The 17,488-nt window shown below is 46.2% G+C and overlaps 1 protein-coding gene across 2 annotated transcripts in view; it reads right to left on the bottom strand.

The window, feature by feature from the left end:
- Window positions 1-13,199, bottom strand: part of SLC22A4 (solute carrier family 22 member 4) — a 58,790-nt gene extending 45,591 nt beyond the window's left edge. For both annotated transcript variants that reach the window (XM_039483882.1, XM_039483883.1), the window contains exons 1-2: window positions 12,710-13,199; window positions 711-814 (exon numbers count right to left, since the gene is read on the bottom strand). In XM_039483882.1, coding sequence (XP_039339816.1) covers window positions 711-814; window positions 12,710-13,102 — 497 coding nt within the window. In that variant the 5' untranslated portion in view covers window positions 13,103-13,199. The remainder of the gene's footprint in view (window positions 1-710; window positions 815-12,709) is intronic.
- Between the last annotated feature and the right edge of the window lie 4,289 nt (window positions 13,200-17,488).

Genomic DNA, 17,488 nt, shown 5'->3' with positions numbered 1-17,488 from the left:
CAATGGCCGGTGATATACAGGAGGTCAGGCCAGATTATCTAATGGTCCCTTCTAGTCTTTAATCTGAAGAATGGATTTATGAAAAATATATCTGCTCCTGTTGGATCATTTTATGATTTACAGTAATTTAGGGCTGGCTCCATCCTTCATTTTGGTCTGCTCAGTTTGTCTCCATCAAACCCTCTTCAGTTCACTGACAAAAATGGTGAATTGAGTTCAAGCCATCTCACTGCTCCTAGACTGGGTCTTCCATTATGATGTAATATGTTTTATTCTTGAAGAAACTACTCGAAGAGCATGGATAAAGAAACATCAACTGACCCTTTGTCGAATGGTCAGATACCACCACATCTGAGTACAAGGCAAATACATGCACACTTTGCAGAGGATAGTTCCTAGTTTGAAGTGCATCATTGATGTTAATTCTAAAGATGCCTACTGAACAAACAGAAGAACAGAGCTGGGAATTTCAAAGAAGCTAATGGAGTAGGTGCCCAGTTCCGCATGAAAGTCATGGGAATTGGGCACCTAACTCCCTTAGGCCCCTTTTAAAATCTCACTGTATATGACTTAGCACCCTCATTTCGGGTGAGCACAGATCAGTCTTGAAACATGCTCAGAAAGAAAAGCTTACGCTCATCTTTTTAAAGGGTAAGGTCAAGCTGTAAAATTCTAGAAGCAACAAGGCTAACCTTCTGCATGTACTTTACCTGTCTGAGAGCTGTCCTGATATAAAGGATCCAATAAGCACCCCCACAAAAAACAAGGAGGTAGTCAGGGGGGTTTTCCAGTCATCCTCACATACCAGATTCCACTGCAAAAGAAAGAGCAACATGTAACATTCCTTAATTCTAAATATCATTTCACAATCATTCAGATCAAAAGATGACTTAAATTAGCTGATTAGTAACAAGTTCACTTTGAAAGTGACTGGATTTCAACATTCTTTGGTGTATTGTTTTTCTGCCTGGGTCTGAATATCGGGTACATAGTGTATTAGACAGTGATGGCTCCTTACATTTCGCAATCATTCAGATCAAAAGATTATTTAAATTAGCTGTTTAGTAACAAGTTCATTTTGAAAATGCAGTGATTTCAAATTCTTTGGTCTAATTCGCCCACACTTGTTTTTCTGCCTGACCTGGATATAGGGCACTTCTAGGCACAGTATATTAATTAGACAGCAACGGCTCGCTACCCAGAAACATAGCTTACGGACAGTAAAAAAGAAAAAAAATGGAATCACATCCTCTCTTCTAGGGACGGGCAAAATTACAACTGACTTCACAGAAGTCAGGATAAAGAACCTTGCTCCCTCTTTTATATGACTTCTGTAACGCCTGTAGCTGCCTCCCTATTTGCCCCCAATTTAATTTTCCCCCACCTCCCCCCATTCTATCAGACCTACAATGCACTCTGAGACATGTGACCACAGAGCAGACAAGTCGGAATTTGGTGACAGCCGGGTGCAGCACAATGGTTGACAGAGACACCCCTGGGAAGCGGGAGGTACTTTTGGACGCCCAACATGAGACACCTTAAAGGGACCTAATTTTCAGAAAGGGTTGATCACCCACCAATGCAAATCAAGACAACCAGAGGGGGAGCCTAAGTTGGGCACCCAAAGACCACTAGTCATTTTTGGCTATTGTGACCACACAGAAACAATGGAGACTGAGACACGTTTACAAGGTCAGAGCAGGCCAGAGAGCTGTGGGGAAGACTGGAAAGTTTCAAAGAGGCTGACAAGCACCCAAATGTTTCCCAACTATTTGCTTGTATCACTGGATCCCCATTACCTACCTCTTCATCTGTGCGGGGTTTTAGATTTGAAGCCCACTTGGGCAGGGACTGTCTTTGCTATGCCTGCATGGCACCCAGCACAATGGAGCCCAGACCTGGACTGAGGCCCTTAGACACTATCATCATATAAAATATTTACTACTAGTCTCTCCCTCTTCCCCCCTCCCCATCCCCTTCACAAAACCCTTCTGACTTTTTTTCTAAATTAATGGGATTTATAGCAGCTTCATTTTCACTGGAGGGAAAAGCATTTAGTCAGAACATTAGCTATGGAGCTTTGTTATAGGTTTGTTCAAGTGATGATTGCAGCGATGGCACTGAGAGAGCCACGCACTACTGCAACAAAAACTGTAAATATTTCTAGTTTCAGACAACAGGTTATTTTCCAGGGCCCAATAGCAGGGGCGGCTCTAGCCATTTCGCCGCCCCAAGCAGGGCGGCACGCCGCGGGGGGCGCTCTGCCGGTCGCCGGTCCCGCGGCTCCGGTGGACCTCCCGCAGACGTGCCTGCCGGAGGTCCAACAGAGCCGCCTGCTGCCCTCCCGGCGACCGGCAGAGTGCCCCAAGCATGCGCTTGGCGTGCTGGGGCCTGGAGCCGCCCCTGCCCAATAGTCCCCCACCGATTCCACAAATGGGGCGCGGTGTAACGAATGTGGAAGAGGGGTTAGAGAGCAAGAGCTCCACAGCATTATCTCCTTCACAGAACCCTACAAAAGTTCCTCCACCCGGGCAATCCAGGGGTTTGGGCTCTACATGTGCCAAAGAGGGTGGGGTGGCTGGCACAGTTGATATCAGAGGCATCATAGCTTCCTTCCCCACAAAGCTGCGGGAAAAATAAGTTAGTACAATAAATGCTGAGAAATGCAACCTTATCTTGCTCTTCTGAATGGAGATCCAGGAGCAGTGGCCAGTACAGCTACTACAAAAACAATGCTATCATGGTGCCCTGGATATACACATATTTGTGAGGGGGGGACAACAGAAGCTCTGAGAGAGAGTAATCCTCCTACACACACACACACCTGAATGAAGTGGCAGGAACAGAGAGTTTTCTGGGCCCTACACCAGTTCTTTGGCATACAGACTCTCACCACAAGAGCTCAACAAGAAAAGAGTCATTTACATATGAGATGAGAAGTAAGGGTGGCAATGGGGCACCACTGGAGGAGGGGCACAACAAATTCCAGGAATGGTAGAGGGGGAGGCAAGTGGAAAAGGCTGCGCACCACTGCAGTAAAGTCAACCCGAACATGTTGAGTTAGACAAAGTATCCTGTTAATGTTATGGGAGACGCATAGCTAAGTCCTTATGCAAGTCATACTGGATGGCTCAAGAAATAGGCAATGCGATATTTCACATCTAGATCAATAGATCAGCTTTGGTCCCACTGATATAACCAACATTTATTCTGATAGGCTGGCTGCTTAATGGTCTTTGTCAATTGAATTCAAGTACAATTCCTAATGGACAGGTATCCTCAACACAAAGACTATCACCATTTCTGACTCCCATTGTCAGTTTAAGCAGAGATGGCAAGGGAATTGAATGTCAGTGAATGGAAGGATTCTATTTTTAAGTGTGTGAAACCTGACTCTTTTCACACGCATAAAATTAGCTATCTACTGTCATTCAATGGAGATTTAAATTCTCTCCCTTATTGGCACCAAGTATATTAATCTATAGTACTTTTCTGTCTATTGAACACCTACATTCTAGAATCTAGGAGAGGGTTGTAAGTGTTAATCCTACTTTTCTCTTTGTAGTACAATAATTATACTATTATTACCTGTCAACACAACTTCATTTACTAAAATGTGACAGTAGTTGTTTTGAGATATTAGCATCTGTCCAACTGGCGCATCTTACAGAGTCCCGTCACCAGTCATAGAAAAGAGGAGAGACAACAAAAATGTGAGGTTTGTACTACATTTTCTAACCAAACTCCTGATTTTAAAGTTTTTAAACTAGCCAATTATTTTTCCTTTTCTCCCCAGCATCATCCAAGGTTTCCATGGATAAACCAGATCCTTTTACTCCTCTATTGGACCCAATCCTGCAACTTTTAAACATGAAGAAGACTTGATTATTGCAAATAAAGTCAATTTACCATCAGCCACAAAAAATAGATTGCAGCAATTAAATTATAGTTTAGCCCTTTTGTAGATTAACTATAAACACACTTTCTGAAATATCTTAACTGAATAAATTATTCATTAACCAACAAAGTCATTCTGCAGAATTTCTGACCAAGCACATCCAGGGGCAAAGTCTTGGTAAACTTGGAAGAAAGGTGTTTTTACTTTCAGCAGCAAAAACTATTTAGGCAAGAGACTACATCCACGATAGCCAAATACCTCAACGTGATTACTACAAACCATCAGTAACATCCACCTCTTGGAGAGGACCCATCAACTCCCAGCAGAGGAAGAAATTAGAAAAGGAAGAAGGGGCTGGATGGACATACACACTCCGCAGCCAACCAACAAACCACCAGACAGGCACTGCAGTGGTTCAGGTTGATAGCAAAAATGGGCTATACCCTGGAACCAGCTAGCGAATGGCCCAGGAGGAGAAGAATGGAGAGATCTGTTTTTGTGGCCCCCATACCGGTGGGGGGGGGGCATGAATGAATGATGATGATGATTACTACAAGCTAGCACGGGCATTCAGAATAGTGAATTCTGTCTGCTGCTGGTAATAAGGTGACAACTTAGGATTCACAGGTTTGCAAACCGATTACTTCTCCAAAATAATAGCAGAGATCAGTTACATTGCTGAAAGTGACAGTGCCCTTTTAGGAGATCATCCAACCGGCTTTCCCACACACTACACTTTATTCTGGTACTCTATCCGAAATTACTGATTCATTTTCTTCAGTGTTCCATTGTGCTGCAGGGCTCAACCTAGCATCACATAGTGCAGAGACCATAATACTTAGCAGAAAACTACACTAAAAGTGACTTGACATCCATCCAGTTCGTAACAAACAAATAAATGATGTTTGAAACCTTGTTTAAAAGGCTGAGCCTATAAATCTCAGGAATGCGAATCTCATATCCGAGAATAAGAATGGAGATCAACAGCAAGCAACTCCAAGGAAACTCAAAAATAGTCACTGGTTCTCATGACTGTATAAAGTCTGTAGTTCATTAATTTCACATGTATTGCACCAAATGTACTAAATATACTAGTGAGATTATCCCATCTAAATCACAAAGCTGACAACATTAGATATTGTACTCTTAGCCATCCTGCCAGCTGCCAGCATTGGGTAGATCTCATGAAATCTATTTCAAAAGCATCACTGAAAAAAATCAGCTGAGGGGGTAGTCTCTACAGGCACATCAGAACTGTAGTGGTTTGTATTCAGCTTTTTATTCGGAGGATTTTCAACTCTGGCCACTGCTGTACATTAGACGGTGTAATTATTTTATGCTGAGCAGAAGTTCCCATTTCAATGATGCACAGCTGGGAATTATGCACATCATAGTGAAGTCAATATTAAAAAGCAAGTTGATAGCTAATTTCAAAGAAGCAGTGGTCTCCTCAGGACAATCCGAGAACAAAAGTGTTTTACAGTAAGGGGCACTAACGTTTTTAGCTGCATCCACATTAGCAATAGTGGGGAATTCTTAAAAACCCTAGCACTGACATGCCTAACGCTACCTGTTCAGTAATGTTAGCTAGGATACACCTATTATAACAGCTCTCCAAAACATACACTGACTTCCAATTTGTTCCCAGAATCAATTCAAAGTGGTGGCATTGATCTCCAAAGACTATAGGAATGTCTTCACTATAGAGTTAACTTGGAGGACTGGCACCCACGTCTGGAATATACCTGACCCATATCATGCAATTCTCCTAACAGAAACTATCCTGCAAGATCCCAAATATTGGCAAACCACAGCCAAAGGGGCAACAGTATTCTCCTTTGTACTCTCCCAAAGCAGCCAATATATAGACCTTCTCCACTGCACTGGTGCAAGGAAGGTAGGAATCTGAGTTGAAGTTAACTTATTCATCCATAACTAGGTAGTGCCCCTACACATACAGATTCTACTGCACAGTTTTATGGAGTGCTAGGTAGGAGAATAGTCTGTGTAAAGTACAGAAAACAGGGAGGAAACTGAGGCCTGGTCTACACTACAGAGTTATGTCATAAGCACTACACTAAAATGTAGCTCTCACCTATGTAACTTGGCCACTACACTGACTTAATAACTCCACCTCCACGAACGGTGTAGCACTTAAGTTGATGTAATTAGGCCAACACAGTGTCAGTATAAACACTGCATTGCTTACATCGACTGTTGCTGCCTTTCAGAATCAATCCCACAATGCCCCACACTGGCAGTTAAATTGGTGCACGCGCTCCAGGTGAGGATGCACCTGCCTACACAAGGCGCATAGTGTGGACGTGTAAAACTGATTCAATTACTGCAGTGGCTGTATGTTGACGTAACTTAAGTAGACTTAATTTTGTAGTGTAGACTTGCTCTGAGTAGCCAGAAGGAAAAGCCAAGGAATCAATCAATCAATTAGGATTAGTCATATGAAGCACAATGCCTAGAATCAAGATCATATGCATAAGAATATCCCAAATACTGGATTAGCCAGTGGCTGAACACTGACCATGTACATAAGCGGAACAGATCCTCAACGTTCTTCACCTGCCAGACATGCAACATAAGAAGGGGAACGATAAGCAAACAATCTCATGTGAAATCTGCTGTCACTCAAAGATTTGGGCAGATTCAAGAAATCTGTGGGATTTACCTCTTTTCAAGGAGGATTTAGCAAGGAAAGAAAATTAATTAAGATTTTAGTTTAAAATTTCAGTTATGGCTAGTCTGATATCCAGGGTTCAGTAAGCCTTTTTTTTTTAATTAAAAAAAAAGTATAACTGAACGCCAAACAATTTAATAGCATCCATATTACATAATTAAATTACAAAGTGACTTCAGTTAACTGCACCTCACTGAACTGGTGTTTATTATTAACGTCCAGGAACTTGGACTTCATTGCCTAACAGCAGCTCTATTTATCTGAATTAATGTTGTTTCTCTCATTACATTCATGGAATTGATTTTTCACTGTACAATATATACAGCTCAGAAGCATACTTACCACATCTCACACAGAATTGCTTTCGTGTCTCTATATCCCAGCAGCACCCCCTCCTCCCTCTCCCCTCAATTGCTCCACGACTATATCATCTGAATCACTATGCTGCATTAGACCCTATGGTACTGTCACCTCGCAACTTCTTAGCATAGGGATAGTACTGCGACTTCTCTCCTGCTAGCCTAAGGGCTAGTCTACACTGGCAATGCTAAAGCGCTGCCAAGGCAGCACTTTAACGTGCCATGTGTGGTCGCTGGCGCACTGTCTACACTGGCGCTTTACGACACTGAAACTTGCTGCGCTCACCGGGGTGTTTTTTCACACCCCTGAGCCAGAAAGTTGCAGCGTTGTAAATTGCCAGTGTAGACAAGCTCGAACATCGTAGTTCTCCACTTCCAACAGCAGATTTGGAACTTGCCATTAGTTGAGAAACTGGCTCACGGTAAACCAAGTCTGAAGCTTTCCAATACTAAAAGGCAACCAAAGGAACAAATAGGCTTTCACAAATAAATAGAACTGTCAAAAAGCTTGTAAAGAAAACTTGTAAAACTTTTCTTGCACTCGCTCTACTCTGATTTGTCAAAGCAAGTCTAAGTGTAGGATCAACTGGACAAATCTTGCAGTGTAAATTCTAAGGTGGAGGGTTCTTTTCCGTCGAATACTAGTCTGAACAAAAAAAGCATTTTGGCTCAAATTAGCAAGTGTAATATTCTCCATCCCTCCGATTAGCAGAAAGGACCATTGCTGCTACTGAAATCAATCACATTTTGGAGTAGCAAGACTCCAACATCACCACCACCACCACTGGCAGGTAGGAAGATGTGCATACTGTTTCTTTAACCTAGTAACAGTAAGAAAGAGACTGAGAAAAGCGGAGAGACACGCAAAGTAGCTTTAGAGAAAAATCTGTTTCCTTACCATTTAATAAAGATCCTTGTTCAGTGTTAAGAGAGTGACTGTCCTTTACCATTGTCTCATGACACCTGGAAAACCTAAATAAAAGCCTATGTGACACTAGCAGCACTCCCACTAGATGATAAACAAATAACCTTTTTTGTAATGACACTGACAGAACTGAGAACGCTTTGATGCCAGATTTCCTGTCATTATATTTCACAGTGTTCTTCCTAACCCAATGCTGACATGCGTGTTGAAAACTAACAAGCTGAGGGAAGTGGATAGCTGCCTGGCACTGCAAGGAGACTGGCTCTCATTACAGTGCTCCTTCTCCTGCCCGAAATAAGAGGAAGACTGCTTCAGCATTGCCAGCACTTCAAGTGATGTTCCTGGTAAACCATAGTACACAATAATTGCAGGAAGTGATAATCCAGTGACCACAATGCCTGTTAGCGTTCTCCACTCAGAAAAGGTTTTCATTACAAAGTGACAGCTGATAGATTTATGCGGCACTGACTAACCCTTGATGCAGGATGGCGGACTGACCAAGTGGTTCTCCTTCCAGAAGTTGGCAGTGCTCACACCAGAACAACCAAAGTCTGTTTGGCTCATTCACTACTAAGCTTTTACATAAACAATGTTTAAAGATAACTACACATACTGTGTACTTGAGAATGGGAATTAATGATTGACTTAAGTCAGTCTGAAGGTCTACCAAGATGGAAAGTTCCCTTTCATAGCTGACCCGCAAACAGGGCCAGCTCCAGGCACCAGCCCAGCTAGCAGGAGCTTGTGGCGGCACGTCCGGCTCTTCGGCGGCAATTTGGCGGTGGGTGCCTGGGTCCCTCTCGGAGTAAAGCACCTGCTGCTGAATTGCCGCCAAAAACTGAAGCAGCGGCAGTAGAGCTGATGCGATCGTGGCTTTTTTTTTTTTCTTTTGCTGCCGCTTGGGGCGGCAAAAACCCTGGAGCCGGCCCTGCCTGCAAAGGAAAAAAATTAGACTTGTGTCCTTTTTTCCCCCTCTCCCCCAAAATAAAAACTGTTTGCTTTAACAAACAACCCACACACTGGAAATGCAGGTCTCATCTAGCCTGAAGGATTATTGCATTTAGGGCCCAGCTCCTCAAAAGGTATTTAAACGTGTAACTCCCATTGATTAGCTAGGTGCTTAAATACCGGAGGAGCTCAGCCCAGATGACTAGTGAAATTACAACATCACAACAACCAAGAGAGCATTTAACACAGCTAGGGATTTTAGTCAGCTTGTTCACTTATGCATTGGTACAGTGCCAATCCAGGTAGAGCCCAATCTGTTTTGGTCTTCTGGGTGCTACTGTAAAACCAGTAAGCCATTAGCTGTAGTGTATCTGTTAACACCTATTTAGTCTAATAGACATTATGGAGAAAGAATTTTTACCAGTATTTGGCACAAAGCCTTCTCAGTCAAGCCCTGTGAGCTCACAATCACAGCAGAGACCCCCCAAAACCTCCTCCAGCAAAGGCAATGAAGACCAAACTTCAAATTCTTGTCATTTCTAAACACAAAAGATAATCAGAAAAAGTCTTCAAAAAATTATTTCAGTTCCTCTTTTTACATTTTAAAGAGACGGGGGGCGGGGCAGATCAAATTTAAAAACACTCTGCTGTTTGTTTCCCATAACTGAAATATTTTGAAATGAACTGTAACATTAGATAGTGCCCAAATAAAGATTTTGACTTTGAGTCAGCTAGACTCAGAACTGGTCATCAAGTCAGATCAGGAAAGCCAAAGGTTTCCGGGCAATTGCTGTAAGCCAGTGCCAAATAAAGAAGTTTCTTTAAAGCCTTCCTATATCAGTGCCAAACCTTTTGAACCTCGCGAGAGCATGTCAACATGGATATGGGGATGAAGCCAGGGACAGATGACAAGTAAACTAAGGGAACACAGAGACTAGCAACACAAAGCCAATTTAGCAACACCAAATGCTACGACTTTAAAGGGACATCATATTCTCCCCCCCGAAAAACCAATTTCTAATGAAGTCTTCTTTCAGTAGTATATCTTGGTTTGGGGTGTTGGGGTTTTTTGTTTTGTTTTGTAAAATCCTTTAAAAACAAACCTTTTAAAGATTTTCTGCTACCCTGCAGATATTCATAACCTTTACAGCAAGGCAGAAGCTGATGTGCTATAGCAGGAAAACAGCAACATTGATAATACACAGCCAGATTTACACCAGCTAAAGTGCTATCAGATGTGCAAGTAATCAGATTGGGGAAAAATAAATAATTTTCTACCCTGCAACTGACTGTGCATGGGCAATCCTCTGTATCCATGTAAAGCAGAGGTGGGCAAACTACTGCTCGCAGGCCAGCCCCTCTTGCCCAGCCCCTGAGCTCCTGGCCTGAGAGGCTAGCCCCCCGCCCAGCCCCTGCTGTTCCCCCTCCCCCACAACCTCAACTCACTGCACTGCCTGTGCAACGCTCTGGGTGGCGGGGCTGTGAGCTCCTGCCAGGCAGCGCAGCTGCAGAGCCGCGGCCTGACCCGGTCTCTGTGCTGCACAGTGGCATGGCTGGCTCCAGCCGGGTGGCGCAGCTGCAGTGCCACCAGTGCTTGGGAGCACGGTAAGGGGGTAGGGAGCAGCGGGGGTTGGATGGAGGGCAGGGGAGTTCGGGGTGGTGGTCATGGGGCGGGGGTGTGGATAGAGGTTGGGGCAGTGAGAGGATGGGGAACAGGGGGGTTGAATGGGTGCACGGGTTCCGGGGCAGCCAGGAAGGAGGGGGTGGGTTGGATGGGGCAGGAGTCCCGGGGGGGGGGGTGCACATCAGGAATGAGAGGAGGGGTTGGATGGGGTGGGGAGTCCAGGGGCAGTCAGGGGACAGGGAGGGGTGGATGAGGCAGGAGTCCCAGGGGAGTCATCTGGGGCGAGAAGCAGGGTAGGGGGAAGAGGCCAGGCCACGCCTGGCTGTTTGGGGAGGCACAGCCTCCACCAACCAGCCCTCCATACAATTTCGGAAACCTGATGTGGCCCTTAGGTCAAAAAGTTTGCCCGTCCCTGATGTAAAGCCATATAGAAATCAAAGGGGCACCATGTGGCCACAGAGGTCTGGTCTTATTCATAACCATAATGGGTATAAATTTTTGAGGCAAGTGTGATTTTCAAGTTGACAGGGTTTCTTTAAGCACCTACAACACCTATTAGCATGAGTCTCCATAGCCCACTCTGTGTCATCCTCATATCATGGTAGCTCCAAAGTATAGTCTGCTGAAGTGGGTTAAAACATAAGAGCCAACATAAACTTCTCTCTTCTACACTAGAAGCTCTGAATATTCCATTCCTAGCTGCTTTTTGTTTTCCACGAAAAACAATTTATGACAATCCATAGGAAAATAGTGAATACCCACTTCTTGCATCCGAAGAAGTGGGTATTCACCCACGAAAGCTCATGCTGCAAAGCGTCTGTTAGTCTATAAGGTGCCACAGGATTCTTTGCTGCTTCTACAGAACCAGACTAACACGGCTACCCCTGATACATAGGAAAAAGGTTTCATAAGGTTTCTCAAGAGCCAATGTCATAAGATTTGTTTATGAGTCATAGTATTCAGTGAACAATGAAATGAAATCCTGGCCCTATTGAAGCCATTAGCAAAAGTCTCATTGACTTCTACGGGAACAGGATTTCACCCTAGATTTCTGTTTTATCTGCTGAAGTTTAAGGCAGCGAAAGGGGTGATTTGGCTGGAGGAAGGGAAAGAAGACAATTAAAATGCTTTCAGAGTATTTCACTCAGGACTAATAATAGGACTGAATAATCAAAAGAAGCCTCCAGAATCGCCTGTTCCAAGAAACAATTGCTTGTGGCGTCGAGATTATTATATTATGTTTTATTCCAAACCAAGTCCTGATAGGATCTTCAAAACAGTCTGTGTTTGGGTAACTGAAGACCATTATGTCTGGCTTTACTCTAGACTGTAATCCCATAAGGCCCAATTTTAGCTCCAAACTAATATTTTGGGACCAAGTTATAAAATCCTGAGGAGGAAGAAGAAAACTTTTTTTTTAAATGAAAACACCCCTTTAAGGATCACCAAGGAGTCCTGTGGCACCCTATAGACTAACAGAGGTCTGACGAAGTGGGTATTCACCCAGGAAAGCTTATGCTCCAATACCTCTGCTAGTCTACAAGGTGCCACAGGCCTCTTTGTTGCTTTTTACAGATCCAGACTAACAGGGCTACCCCTCTGATACTTGACACCTTTAACTATTGCAAGGCTAGGATTCTACACAACACTGCTCACGCTCCTTCTGTTGTAGAACAAAACTCTAGGGCGTGCATTTTAATTGAAATAAAAGGCATTGAAATGTCAATCAACCATGATCATTGACTACAGACCACAAATCAGCACAGTGCCGCCTGGGGATGGGGAAGGAAGGAAGTTGGCAGCAGTTTGCACGCTGCGGATCTCCGTGCCGCCCCCTAGCAACTCCCCTGGCGTCACTGCTGTTGGGGGTGGGTGTGTGTGTGTGTGTTGCTCTCCCTCCCACTCCCCCACCCACATATACACACACCCAGTGTCTGCACGTGTCCAAGGCCGTGGAAGGGCAGGAGATCCCTTGCACCAGATTTTAAACTCACCGCTGAAAACAATGGCGCTGGCAGGCGCAACCCCATGGATGCTGAAGCCCGTTTTCCCGCTGGCGGCAGAGCGAGGGCGCTGGGCTGGGATCGCACACCGCCCAAACCAACCTGGCGGGGAGAGACCCGGCCGGGAAGGCGGGCAGGGCTGCGGGGCAGGAGAGCGGATGCAGAGCGGCGCATCAGCTGCCTTAGGAAAGCGCGTTACACCACATGGGCACAGCGCCCACGTCCCCGGCTCCAGCCCCCCCATCCCCGCCCGGGCGCACCTCGGTGACGATGGTGGAGAGGTAGAGCTCCCGGCTGTACTCCCAGCCGTCCAGGCACTTCTCCTGCTCCAGCTGACTCAGGTCCACGTCCCTGCCGGGCTGCAGCCCCAGCGCGGAGAAATTGGCCAGCGACTCCAGGCGGTAGCGGCGGCACCTGCTGGGCCCCTCCCGGCCGCCCTGCAGCTCGCGGGGGATGCTGGCGTTGAGCCACTCGCGGCTCAGGTTGGCGCTGGGGGGCAGCCGGCAGCGGTGCTCGGGGGTGCCGGCCAGGAAGACGGCGGACATGCCGTTGAAGCCATTGGGGATGATGCTGGCGCTGAGCAGGAAGAAGATGAGGCGCTGGAAGGGGCCCCACTCGCCCAGGAAGGAGATCAGCTCGTCGTAGTCCCGCATGCCGGCGGCGGGCGCGGGCAGAGCGTCCCCGGGCAGCTCCGCTCCCTGCACGCGCGGCACCGTCTGGACATGAGGCGCGGCGCCCTCCGCATCCGGCCTCGCCTGTCACCTCTGCGGAGGTGGGGTCTCCCCGGCTGGCTCCTCCTCTCCCGTGCGGCCGCGGCTCGGGCACCGCCTCGCCCTGGATAACGCGCTGCCCGGAGCCATCGCCCTCCCGCCGCCTCCCCCGGCCCCTCGCACATGGGCGCTTTCTCCGCCTCCTCCTGTGTCCTCCCCTCCCACCCCCGGGGCATGGAAATGGGGGGAAGCCAAGCAAGGGGCCCTGGAGAGGCCAGAGAGGCAGCCGGGGTGGCAGTAGAGTGACCAGATGTCCTGATTTTATAGGGACAGTCCTGATTTTGGGGTCTTTTTTTTATATAAGCTCCTATTACCCCACCCCGCACCCCCGTCCGGATTTTTCACACTTGCTGTCTGGTCACCCTAGGTGGGGGACCCCTCTAAGGCAGGCAGCGGGGGAACCCTTTAGGCAGCACTTAATTTGTGCACCTCTAGGCGTGGCGGTTCCTAGCCCCGGCACCGCTGGGCTTGGCAGTTTGTAGCCCCAGCACCTCTGGGCATGCTGCTTCAGTTATGGGGACAATGAAAAAGTTGCTTGAGCTGCCACACTTTTTTTCATTTGAAATTAAACACTGCCTCTAGGGCGGGCAGAGTGGGAGGTGCAGGGGGTGGGGGTGAAGGGAGTCCTCTAGGGAAGGCTGAGGGGGAGACACCACTGGGGTAGGGGAAGGGGTGGGCTGTGGGTACAACTGCTGTAAGGGGATCCCATGGTCTCTGTACTTCCACTTCCCCCAGGATATGGGGTTGATGCTGTCTTCCAGCAGCTGCATTGCAAAGGCAACAAAACTGCTCCTCTGACTGGGTACTTTGGGAGGCAGGACTTAGTGGGAGCATCCTTACAGCTCGGCCAGAAGTAGGCGGAACCCACTCCTGCAACTGCAGACGATGCTGATGCCCCTGCACAGATTATCCTGGTTTCACAAGGCTGCCTCCTGGAGAAGAAGGCAAGGTCCCTCCATCTGGATTCACTTTAAGGCTGTTTCTAAAGCCTCTCCATTGTAGGGGGATTTGCCATGTGCCAGTCAGTGACATCTTTAAAAGCTCCTCGGAATTGTTTATGAAAGCTCAAATCCTTCAGATTGTCACAGCAAGATATCAAAGGTGTATAGGAGACTCGCTCTCTCTGCCTCCCCTAAGGCCAGGAAGAGAAAGTGAAGCTGGAAGTGCTGGTCTGGCATGCAGTGGCAATAGCCACAGACAGTGCAAACAGTACTGGAGTTCTGTGAGAGCTTTGAGGAGGAGCTTAGATTTCATTTCCCCTTAAATAGATTAAAAAAATCTGTGCTGAATTTTTATAAGGTCAGTGGCTGTTTTTATTTATAGTGCTTTGCACTTATATAGTTCTGTGCCTCTGATCTCAGCTCTCTCTGCAAACATCCCTTTAATTTAGCTTTGCAACCACCTCCACATCCTCTCTTATCCTCAGCCCTACTTTACAGATGCCACAAACTCAGCCCAGTTCATCTCCTGCTCCTTTGCCTTAACCAGAAGGCGATCCTTTCTGCCCTTGTCAAGGGCCTAGCCCCTCTGCAGCACCTCTATGGGATAGATGGGGTAATATACTCTCTGAAGGGCAGAATCTCGTCATCCAGGTTGGGGTGGTTAGCCTCTCTGACCACAGAATGGGAACTCTGAGCTCTGGCTGAGTTCCTTGAGCTTACTCCATTGGGGTTCAGAGGAAACAAAAACAGAAAGGTGAAGGCAGGGAAGAAAAGAAACAAACAAGTCCCAAATGAGCCACTGGCCTCTCTTCCTTCAAGTGGCCTTGGGCAAGCTGCAGTCAGGCTCAGTGTCCTCTGGGTAACGACCAGAAAGTGTCTTGAGGTAATTGTTTATAGTCTGGCCTGCCTTTCTCTCAGGGTGCTCAGGCAGACCGGAGGCATGGGGCAATGCTCTGTGGAGGAGCTAGTGAGGAAGTCAAATGAAAAAGAGTCCCATTTAAACCTAACACATGTAGGCAACCAACTGAATATTGACAAAACGTAGAAGTGCTTATATAGAAATGCTAGAAGTCTAAATACTAAGATGGGTAAGCTAGAGGGCCTGGCATTAAATGAGGATGGGCATTGTGGAATGAGAATAATCGATGGGATGTGATAACACCAGGGTACAATATATATAGGAATGACAGAGTAGTATGTGCTTGTGGGGGAGTGGCACTATATGTGAAAGAAAACAGAGTCAAATAAAGTAAAAACCTTAAATGAAACAAACTGTACCATAGAAGCTCTATGGATAGAAATTCCGTGCTCAAACAAAAACAGTATAGCAGTAGGAATATACTACCATCCACATCACCAGGATGATGGCGGTGATTGTGAAATGCTCAGGGAGATTACAGAGGCTACTAAGGCAGAAAATACTTTAATAATGGAGGATTTCAACTACCCTCATTGACTGGATACATGTCACCTCAGGATGGGATGCAGAAATAAAATTTCTAAACCCCATTAATGACTGCTTCTTGGAGCAGCTTGTCCTGAAACCCATAAGGGGAGGCAATTTTTGATTTAGTCCTAAGCGGAACACAGGCTCTGGTCCAAGAGCTGAAGACAGATAAACTGCACAGTACAAGCGACCATATTTAACATTCTTATGAGGGGAAAATGCCAAAGAAACCCACCACAGCAGCATTTAACTTCAAAAGGGAACTACACTAAAATGAGGAAGCTAATTAAAAAGAACACTCGCAAAGGTGAAATACCTGCAAAATGCATGGAGAGTATTTAAAACACCATAATAGAGGCTCAAACTAAATGTATACATCAAATCAAAAAAACATTAGAAGGACCAAAAATGCCACCAGGGCTAAACAGAGTCAAAGAGACTTTGAAAAAAGTTAGAACTGTGACCGGGATCCTAGTGGGGAGCCAGCTGTGGTCACTCAACTAGGGTGAACTGCAAAGAATGTGGCAGACAATCCCCAAGAAGCTGGTGGATAGTCCAATACTTAGATTTACCAAGTCAACATAAAACAGCTTCTTTATTACCTTACTGGTTACTCAGAAGTCCAAACAACACAGTTCCTTTAAAGTGATCCAGCCTCAGACCTCCATCCAAGTACCCACATCAAATATGATGAAAATTTCTGTCATACAAAAGAAAAGGTTCCACCAATCTCAAAGGATCGGATACATTACCTCCCAGGTTAATGAATGTTTCAGATATTACCCAAATACACGCTACAGCCAATTCTTATTAACTAAACTAAACTTTATTAAAAAACAAAAGAGAGTATGGTTAAAAGATCAATATATATACAGATATGAGTTTGATTCATTGAGGTTCAGATTCATAGCATAGATGGTGAGCTTCGTAGTTGTAAAGAGTTCTTTCAGAAATAAAAATTTTATTAAAATGAATGTTTGAAATGAAATATACACAGGTTGAGAGGGAAGGTAATGTACATCTGGGGTCAGGCTTGGGTTATGGGGTGTTACAGATATCGTTTGCAAGGATGAAAAGATACATACATATCGCATAACCGTCATAGACCCAGATTAGGGTGCAAGAGTGGATAAGTGGGCTTGGGTACGCCACCCATGGAATGAATAAGGAGTCCAAGTCTGTATTGGTGGAGCGGATAAGTACATGGGTGGGGTGCATCCCTTGGTCCGTCAGGGAAGGGAGTGGGTGATTTCCCTGGTCGGCGGTCTCCGTTACTCGGTGTGGTATTGGCGGTGTCCGGTGATGTGTTTGGTATAAATGTCTCTGGACCACCTGATGGTGTCGGACACCATGAGCTGTCTCATGAGCCGGGCGTAGCATCGACCGACCCCGCACGCTCTAATCCAATGTCCAAATCTCATATTCAGGGCGTACCAGCATAACTGGGACCTCAGTCTTGTGACTCAAACTTCCTCTGAGGGTATGGCTACACTTGCAGCGGTACAGTGCTGCCGCGGGAGCGCTCCCACGGCAGCGCTTTGAAGTGCGAGTGTGGTCGCAGCGCCAGCGCTGGGAGAGAGCTCTCCCAGCGCTGCAGGTACTCCATCTCCCCATGGGGATTAGCTTACAGAGCTGGGAGCCGCGCTCCCAGCGCTGGGGCACTGTTTACACTGGCGCTTTACAGTGCTGTAACATGCTGCGCTCAGGGGGGTGTTTTTTCACACCCCTGAGCGAGAAAGTTGCAGCGCTGTAAAGCGCCAGTGTAGCCAAGGCCTGAGGAAGCCTAAGCCGACCTGAGATGACAGAATCAGGACCCAAGGATCTTTTATACAATTTCATGTCTTTTGACATGTTGGACTTCAAAAGGTAATTAGCATGACT

This window comes from Mauremys reevesii, linkage group 8, assembly GCF_016161935.1.
Source record: "Mauremys reevesii isolate NIE-2019 linkage group 8, ASM1616193v1, whole genome shotgun sequence".
Lineage (NCBI taxonomy): Eukaryota > Metazoa > Chordata > Testudines > Geoemydidae > Mauremys > Mauremys reevesii.
Note: the sequence above shows the minus strand (reverse complement) of the source record. Positions and strands in the feature narration are given on the sequence as shown.